The sequence below is a fragment of the Aulonocara stuartgranti genome (genome assembly GCF_965226115.1).
Source record: "Aulonocara stuartgranti genome assembly, chromosome: 7".
In the NCBI taxonomy this organism is placed as follows: Eukaryota; Metazoa; Chordata; class Actinopteri; order Cichliformes; family Cichlidae; genus Aulonocara; species Aulonocara stuartgranti.
This window is the reverse complement of record NC_138945.1, coordinates 14,476,295-14,486,348: the sequence shown is the minus strand read 5'-3', so window position 1 is coordinate 14,486,348 and position 10,054 is coordinate 14,476,295. Positions and strand designations below refer to the sequence as shown.

The window sequence follows — 10,054 nt, the reverse complement described above, 5'->3', positions numbered from 1 at the left end:
GCCATTGCACCTGTTTCCCTGAAACTACTCAGGGTGGCTGTCAAGAAGCCATTCTTAAGAAAGGGAAACAGGGAGAAAAGGTTGAGGTATGCCAGATTACACACAAACTAAACTAAAAGTCAGAAGGTTTTGTCAATACAGTTTGTGGCTGCATTTTAGCCAGTCGTATTGGGCAGCACGGTGGGATGCACAGCAAGAAAGTCCTGAGTTCAATTCCACCATAAGGCGGGGGGTCTTTCTGTGTGTAGTTTGCATGTGTTGGAGATCTTGTCAAACATTGATTGAATTATGAATGCAGTCCCATTCATACAAGACCATCTGGGAAGTGTCTGATTGGCAATTGATTTATTTTTCAGCATGGTAATTACCCAAATATATTGCCAATACATTTAAAGCATACCCAGATAGAAAAAAAAAACACAAAATAGACACTCACTTATGGGCCTCCCTGGAGCCCACACCTCAACATTATGGAAGCATCTTGACAGAGAAAAAAACAAACAAAAGGCAGCTAAAGAAGAGCTGTGGACTGTCCTTCAAATCTGTTTTGCCTTATGTAATATATTTTCATGCTCCTTTACACATATTTCCAATTTTACTAGGAAAATATAAAGAATATAAAGGGGTTACTCAAAACTGTATTTTATAGGAACAGTAGGTGAGTTATAGTTCCTGTGGGTTGTGTATAATTGTGCTCATCACTTCAAAGTTACACATGTCATGCTGATAATGGAAACTGGCATCTCTGTTTAAATGTCCACTTTGACCAGTAAATCTATCAGCAGTAACAGCTATTTCTTGTTTTGTTTTAAATATTTGGCTACATCCACCCACACCTCTGAATGAAAGATGAGGCAAAAGGAATATACAACTGCCTACTGGAGAGAAAAGGATATTGGTGCAGTAGGATGAACTGACACTCATCAATGCACACTCTCACCAACAGAGGGAGGCATGAAACAAACTATGAAGGGCTTTAAAATTATAGATGGCATTGAGACATGCTTGTAGTGTGAGTCAAAAATATTTATTCAGTGAAAAAATGCTGCAAAAAAATAAATAAAACTGGTATATGTAATAAAAACAAAAAGTCATAAGTAACTGCTTTTCACTGGTTATATATAAACACTTTAAAACAAGCAAACAGTTAAAAAAATGGATTGAATAATACTTACAGAACAGTGAGCCTTTATATATATAGGGTGCATAAAAATAATAGTATTTCATTTCAGTGTTGCTCTAAAAAGCAGTCTTATCTGAACTCCCTTCATCGTTTAAAAGGCATAATTAGGAATCCAAACAAAGCTAAACCCTATATATAGGCTTTAATTGTTGTTGTTGTTTCATAACTAAAAAAAAAAAAATCACATTTAAGGATTCAATTAAAATGTCAGCTCAGTGAGAGTTAGAGGAGTAGTTTCTTATATTGGCTGTCGGTGTTTTCTTGGAAAGAATCCACTTTAATTGAAGAGTTTATTTTTGAACTTTCTGTACAGCTGGATTTCAGCATTGGTCTGGTGCTGGATCTGCATGAAGCAGGCAATGAATTACTAATATCATTTCTCTTTGTAACCTTATGACACTTGAGCACGTTGGAGAGTTGTCTCTGGCATTGGGAGGATCCAAAGTAGTAGAGTAGGGGATCTAGGAGGCAGTTCAGACTTCCCAAACACAGAAACACCAGATAGAGTGCGTAAGAGCCATCAGGTGCCTCCTGGCTCTTCTCGGTGTTAAACTGCAGGTAGTGTGCAAGCAGCAGACAGTTTGTAGGCATGAAACACAGGACAAATATCAACAGAACTGTCAAAACCATCACTATTGCTCTTTTCCTTTTGTGTGAGCTTCCAGGGAGCCTTTTTTGGAGTTTGCTCAGCGACCAGATGACTCGAGTGTAGGACACCACTGTGATGAGCAGAGGCAGGAAGAAGAGGAGGCAGCAGAGAGTGACGAAGTATGTCTTTAACCAGACGATCTTATCTGTGGAGTGGACATCATGGCAGGTGGTGATATTCAACTCACTGATGTGAAAAGTCTGGTCCGATGTAACAAGAGGCACAGAGCCAGTCAAGGATAACACCCACATGGTTATGCAGGCTATGACTGTGTTCCTTGGCCTCCTCCAAGCCAGAGAGTCAATGGGATAAACAACAGCAAGCAGACGGTCCACACTGATGCAAGCTATGAGAAGAACAGAACAATACATGTTCCAGTAAAAGGCAGCAGTGACCACACGGCACATGGATGGGCCAAATTTCCAGTTGTTGCCTTCAAAGTGGTAGGAGATCTTGAAGGGGAGCATCAGTGCAAAGAGCAGATCAGCTAAGGCCAGGTTCAGCATATAGATTGCAGCTGGCTTCTTAGGACGGATCCCCCGAGCAAAGGCCAGCAGAGCACAGATGTTAATTGGCACACTGATGGAGCAGACCAGCGTGTAGAAGGAAGGTAAAAGGATGGTGGAAACAGGGCCAGTTAGAAACATCAGGGCCTGTTCCGAAAAAACTTTTCTGTCCTTGGGACCATTTGAAGAACGATTTAATGTTCCGTTATCATCATAATCTATTGGTTCATCCGTCACTGACTGGCGTAAGCCATACAAAAAGCCCCTTCCATGTGGAGCAGCTGGAGAAAGAGAGAAGGGGGGGGGGGGGGGGGGGGGGACAGTCTGATCAAAGGTAAAGGAAATGGAAAAGTTTTGGCTAATCCAACAGGAAGACAATCTTCATTTGGTATCAAACTGTTTAACAAACATATACCACATTTTACTAGGTCCATATTATGCATTTCTAATTTATCTAATTACCTTAATACCAGTTTTGTCCATTAAAGAAAAATCAATTTCAATTTTAACAATACTTACCAAATTTAAAATCGCTAATTAAATCATTTCTTAAAAACTTAAAAAGTGCTCTTAATTGCTACTGTTTTATTACTTCAGCTTGGAAGGGAAAACACTTCTTCAATGACTTTAAAATAAAAAAAAAGAAAACCATCAATTTTATGCCGACTAAATGTAGCTAAATCAACACATTTCCAGTGAAAGTTTTTTTAAACAGTGTGCAGGGAATGCCAGAGTTTTAAACACAGTAGAAACTTTTCTTACTTGCGTTTTCTCTTGCGTAGGCAGCACCGAAACACGACACAAGGCACAGAGAAACTAACAGAGACATCGGAAGCATTCTGCTCACCGGTGAAAAATAAAACCACTAAACGAGAATAAATTGATTAAATGCGCGACGTTAATACTCTCCGTTCCCAGTCGACCCAGAGTTCTTCTGCTGCCGCTCTTCTACAGAAGCACGTCAAATGTGGCTTGTTTACGCCCAAATTTCGGCTGGTCAGATCCTATCGCGCCCCTCCACCAATCAGAGAGGTCTGTTCCCAGACACATTCCTGTGGTGTGATGTCACCTTTCCAGTCACACAGCAAGGTCAACATCTAACCAAAGACATGCGAGCAGCATCGACCCCCCCTGCCTCCCCCCGCACACCCAAACCTCGTCAACAAATTAGGACCGTTTTAATTAATGATGTAAACGGTTAGAAGACAGTTCATAGATTTTTGTCTATTTTAAATTAGAAAAAACAAACAAACTATTTTTTAAAGTTCTCTAATGAAACCTTTTACCTGTCGTTTTAACACACGATGAAAAACAAAATTAGAGTGAGACGGGGCTTATAACGTAGCATATTTCAAAGAAAAAGGCACAATGTGTTTCAAATGGCACATTTAAAACAGTGTGGGTTTTTTTGTTTGTTTGTTTTCTTTAGACAGTGAAGTTAGATGAGCCTCATGCTTTTTTTTTCTTCTTTTTTTAAAAGCAAAAACTCTCCTCTCAACCCAGGAAGCGTGACTAACACTGCAGAAAGTTGTGTCCTTTTTCCGGACAGCACATTGAACTCTGCCTAAGAGCTGCATTCTATTTGATGAGTGATAAGAAACAATGATAATGAACCACAGTAACCTAGTAGTGAAGGGACAACAACAGCAATTTATTTATCACCACTTTAAATTGATCTTTCGTTCAGCTAAATATGAAACAGATTTTCTGTTCTTGGGATGTAAACATCCAGCAACACATTTCAAAGTATTAACTTCTGGGAAAATGCCTTGGAATAAACAATTTTGTTTGAAGTGATTTAACTTATCCCTGCAGACTCTTAACTGCTTCCTTTGTTTGTGACAGAGGGCAAATGGAAAGCTCTATAGGGTCATTAATTTTGGAACAAATATATTTTCAGACAACAAAAGCCAAACTTTTTTCCCTTTTCTTCTTTTTATTTTTTTTAACCCTTTGTGATGAGATAAGATGTTGCCATTACTTATTTTAGACATGTTCAAAAGGTGGCTGGTAAAATGATAAATGTGCCTTTACATCCTCCGTTCCTGGTAGCAAATTGCTCTCCAGATTTTTTCCCTTTTTTGTCTATGTGTCCTTACATTTTTGTTTACTTACTTATGTAAACTGTTTATCCAGATTGCAATTGCTTGTCTTTCCAGGAAGTTACATGACCACGGTACTTCCCACTGGTGAAAATGACCAAGAGACAACCAACACAATAACCAATCATACAAGTTAAAGTAAAGGGAGTTTTTATATTCATGTATCTGCTTTATAAAAGTCTATATTTATAAAGTGCTGGGATGAGAACAGAGGACAGTAAAACCACCAAAATGAAAGGCACCTTTGCCTTGAAATGTGCTGATTACATTTTCTCTGTGTAAGATGAAAAGAGACTTCCTGAGGGAGGGATGGGAGTAGGGATTGTCAGCAGCTGGACTTTTTCGCCTTGCTTTTTGCTTTCATGCTTTTATATTCACTCAAACTCAGAGAGGCAGACTAAACCCATTTCCTCCCAAAAATATTGGTCACAGTGAATTGTTTCTTATTTAAACATTCTTACATATTTAAACATAAAAAAAAATCATAACACAAATATAAAATCATATTTAAACATAAAATCTCTTTCTGCATTGGTGTTACTTAAAGCAATAGTTTAACATTTTGGGATAAATAAATTTGCTTTCTTGCTGAAGGTGCATATCTTGCACAACTATAAAGACCCAACCAGCATACTTGAGCATAAAGACTGGAAAGCAGGAAGTATATCTATTTATTTATTTTTATTTTTGGGGGGCCTTATTATGGTTTTATTTTTGATAGGGACAGCAAAGACTGACAGGAAAGTGGAGGAAAGAGAGAGGGGAAGACATGCAGCAAATAGCCGCGGGTCGGACTTGAACCCAGGCCGCCTGGCCGCTTTCATAAAGTCCACATATATCGCCTATCTATACAGAAAACTTCATTAATTATAGCCTACATTATTTTCTTCATTAGGACTTGAGTTTTAAATAAAATTGCTGACAATAGGGAGATTACATGGAAAGAAGTGGGTCTGCATATAGATAGTTAAAGCTTTTTTATGTTTATTGTGTTCCTCTTGTATGCCTTAGTGCATGACGATTAATCGATGCAAAACCTAAGGTATTTCAGTCATGATTGACAAGGTGTTGATCTTGTTACAGTTTTCATAGTCAAGCCTTCAGTTCTTGGGGTGGGGCAAAAAACCTGAGCAGTACTGGCAGCAAGTGTGTATTCTGGTGAATTCCGCATGTTGTAATCATAATGCTGTAAACTGAACTTTCTCATGACTTCCTCAGAATGACTGGTGACTTGGCCATTCTTTAACATATATAAATAACAAATAATAACTCGTAACAGAAAATTGGTTGGCTAAATGAAAGTCACAGTATTTACACAAATGTATTGAAGACATATAACATTTGATTTTCACCAAGAAGAAGCAGAATTTGAAGTTGATTATTTTGTTGATGTTATCTAGAAACTTCTACATACACGATACCACAAAACCACTTAACTCAGGGTCCATAATGAAACATGATGAAGTCCCAAGCAAGCTATGTTAGTTAGCCCCTGTTATGACACTTGAAATTCAACACCGCATTGCAGAATATAATTATATCCCCTGAAGGATGATCAATATACTTTAGGTAGCGCATTAGTGTTACTGCATTAGTATAGTGTTTTTGTACGAGGGTATCGTCTGAAATGAATTTCTACTTTGCTCTCTAGACACTCCCCAAGTTAGCTGCTGCTCTAGTGTTGGGCAGGAAGGAAGCATTATGCTTTCAAATACTTTTTTATTTCTTGAAACAATGAGTGCTGTAAAAATGATACTATAAGGCTCTGGGACTGGCAGTATAATTCTCTGGGTTAATGGCTGCCAGAAACTGTTTTCCTGAACATTTTTGTTGTGAGAAAAAGTACAGTTTGGTATGCACAGTAGAGGACATGTTGTTCCTGCAGCCTGCAAGGCTTGGGGAGTTTCTAAACTAACAAAAGTTCATTCGTGCAAATAGGAGGAGGAAGGATACAGACTGTGGGAGATTAGATCCAGAGCAATGTCACTGCCACGCTTCCTGCTTTCTGTTTTTTTAGCGCCTGTAACAGCTGAAACAAATGTCTTAATGTTGAAGACTTGAGCATGTTTTTCTTTCTGTTGGCAAGTGAATAGTGTATTACTGTTTTTTTTTTTTAAATTAATACAGCCATAACAATTTTATGTGCAAATACTCAGATATCTACTTTAGTCTAGTTCCAAGAAATACAGACCATATAAATATATATATGTATATTTGAAGAAATGTAACTGTTGGTGCTTACTTCTTTGAACTGAATTAGAGCAAATTCATGTAAGTCATTACATCAGCGCCTTTGAACAAATAGCATGTTCATGCCAGCCTATGCAACGCATGAGGGTTCTTGCACTTGATGCGTTTAAAGTGTATGTGTAAAGGAGTCATAGCACTTCATTTGTTCCAGATTTTGTCATGTTACAGCCTTATTCCAAAATGCATTAAAAAAAATTTCAACTTAAATTCTATGCACAGTACCCAATAATGAATAATGAATGGTGCAAATGAACATGAACATGAACAACAAAATGTGTAAAACTCAGATAATCAAATAAGATTCAACAGCATGTGATTCAGCATATTTGAAGGACTTGAACTTCTCTAAATTCATGTTTTCTCCAAACAAATCAACAGCAAACAGTGCAAATTTCTGAGCTCATAAATCCACCATCTTTTTATAATGTTCATGAGTTGCACAGTTTCTGTCAGTGAGAAGATTGGCATTGCATAGATTCAACCAGAGAGCTTTATGTAAGAGTGTATCCATGTAAGATTTTTATAGTTGTCTGGCTCCACCAAACTCCAGAAATGCTGAGAATGCTGCTGAAGTTTAAGGTGGACATCATTTTGGAGATTTATGATGTCCATCTCCAAAGGACCAACACTGAAAAGCTCAGTCATCTGCCCTGACAACTCACTAGTGTCAACATCTAGGAAGAGGTTAGCAATAAAAGTCTCAGCAGGCTCCAGTTTCTCAAAGCCATAGAATCTGTCTGAAAACTCCTGTCCCAGTTTGGACACCAGATCACAGAATCTGTGTCCATTAAATACCTTTTCTGCTCCTAAATGGGACTCCAGTATCTTTGCAACTGAGATGAAGTGCTTAAGTCTTTTATTTAGTATCTGCTGGATATAAAATGAGAATTTAGCTGTGAACACCTTCACAGCACTGATCATTTCACACACTGTTTACTCTCTGCCATGCAACTGCTAGATCAGCTGGTTAATTCTTTCAGTCACGTCCACTAGGAAAGCCAGATCTAACAGCCACTCAATATTTCTTTGTAATGTGGTATCCTCTCCTCTTACTCACATAGACATTCACTGTGTATGCTATTGCTTCCTTGCAAGTAAATAAACGCGTTGGGACACACTACTGTGTGTCTCACTTCATAAGATAATTTTTCTAACAGGTTTTCTGTTTTCTTTGTATTATTGTAGGGTCTTTACCTTACAATATAAAGCAGGTTGAGGCAACTGTTGTTGTGATTTGGTGCTATATAAATAAAATTCAACTGAATTGAATTGAAGTGAAAAATGTCCATCCATATTCAATTTCCAAGGCAGGCTTACTTGTTTGATAGGATTTAAGGGTTTCTTTTATTCCTCTCCGTGAGAGCAAGTGGCTACATGGGTAAGTAGTTCACATATCTAAACAAATTATCTCTGGTTTGAGTGTGAGAGGAGCCATTAATGCATTGACAGCTGTGTCAGGAAGACTATCTGTTGCAATACTCTGTCAAATCAACTATATGGTGACCCCTTGTAAATAAGGGAGTTGTAGCTAAAAGATGCTAAAGATCTTTAGGGGGTATTATATGAGAACTCATCTGTGTCTGAGCTGGTTCACAGGGATCCACACACTTTCTGCTGAACACAATCTGACTACTCATCCACTCTCCTTATTTTTATAAGGAGAATGTGTGTCTGAAAACTTATGTCAACTGCAGAGAGAGACACATATATCAGATTTTAGCATCTGTTGATCTACAGCTGTGAAATCCAAAAACAGTATAGATATAGATATAGAATATTCCAGCTTGAAAAGATTACAGAATGAGGAACTTATTTTTTTTAGACTTGCAGTCTGCTAAACTAAACTACACTACTAAATAAAATACAACATCTGCGACCAGAAAACAGGAAGATACACACAGCAAACATAAGAAAAGAGCTGAAAACCATGCAGACATTTATATTATTTGACAGTACAGTTTTGGCACATGACTGTGAACAGCACATTTTCCCTCACCTTGCCCTCTAGTGACAGTACACAGAATTCCATGGCAGCGGAGTATTGGGCTTACAAGATTTAAATGACACCTGCTGTATGATAGTGTAGTAGTTTGCACCTTTTTAACATCTGGTGTGAAAAATTTGATAAATAAAATATGCAAAACTACCCACTGTGGTAACCCCTTGTAAACAAGGGATACTACTACTACTAGTACTAGTAGTAGCTTCTCTTCTACTGTTATGTAGAAGAGTGCAGATAGACTTTTATATATTCTGTATTACTGGAAATTTTAACCTTTGCAGAAATAGGTGAAAGGTGTTATATTGCTAAAAATCCCTGGACGTCAGAGCCATGGGAAGGTACTTGAAGTTGAGGGTGCTGAAGTAAGAGCGTGCATGTGTTGGGTTGGGGGTACTAATTTCTGAGGTATAAAATATATATAATATATTCCATCTGACCCCACTGGACACAGCAGACAAGGTATTTTATGATACAGCAGCGCAGACACAGAATAATTTTGTTTGCGTACAGCTGACTAGAACCCATCTAAATATGGATATTATTTTAGCCAGCCCAAAAACCAGATTTAGACAGCATACAACATACCCAAGAACTCTTTTGCACTAAAGATCTACAGCTGTGAAATCCAAAAACAGTACTTAGATATAGAATATTTCAGCTTGAAAAGATTACAGAATGAGGAACTTATTTTTTTAGACTTGCAGTCTGCTAAACTAAACTAAACTACACTACTAAATAAAATACAACATCTGCGACCAGAAAACAGGAAGATACACACAGCAAACATAAGAAAAGAGCTGAAAACCATGCAGACGGCAGATATTTATATTATTTGACAGTTTAGTGTGAACCACAACTTCCTCCCAGAGGAATCTGACTAGAAACTCTTTGTAACTAAGAGTATGAGATCTGACAGAGAACACAACAGCAAAATGTCAGACGTCACTCAACTGAAAAAATAGGGATATTTCTTCTGTGCAACTGGACAAAATATTTTCTGTTTCTAGAAAGAGCATTGGTCCAGTGATTTAAAAGAAAAGAAGAGAAAAGTGCCCCCACCCCCACTCACTTTTCATTAACGCTTAAAAAAGATTGAGATAACAAAAAGTTCAGCATGTTCCTGTTAGCAAGCATACATCCACATGTACCTTGAATAAATATCCTTTCTTCTATCACAGATAGGATCAAGATGACAAAAACACAATCGCATAACTTTTTAGAGAGTCACATAAATGTCATCTTTCTTGTTTCAAGACTCTATTGACAATAATTAATTTCCTAGGTTGACCTTGATCAGACAAAAGTGCTGATGTCAAAGGAAATAGCCTGGAGTACTGATTTATTTTAGTATATTCAGTGTTT

General features: G+C 37.7%; 1 protein-coding gene across 1 annotated transcript; it reads right to left on the bottom strand.

Moving 5' to 3' along the window:
• Positions 1-328: 328 nt before the first annotated feature.
• On the bottom strand, positions 329-3,341 carry LOC309711003 (proteinase-activated receptor 1-like). Its single transcript, XM_082540948.1, has 2 exons — positions 3,101-3,341; positions 329-2,619 (listed from the first exon to the last, which is right to left on the bottom strand). Exons 1-2 carry the CDS (start codon positions 3,174-3,176, stop codon positions 1,406-1,408), a joined length of 1,290 nt encoding a protein of 429 aa, XP_082397074.1. The 5' UTR covers positions 3,177-3,341; the 3' UTR covers positions 329-1,405.
• Positions 3,342-10,054: the final 6,713 nt, after the last annotated feature.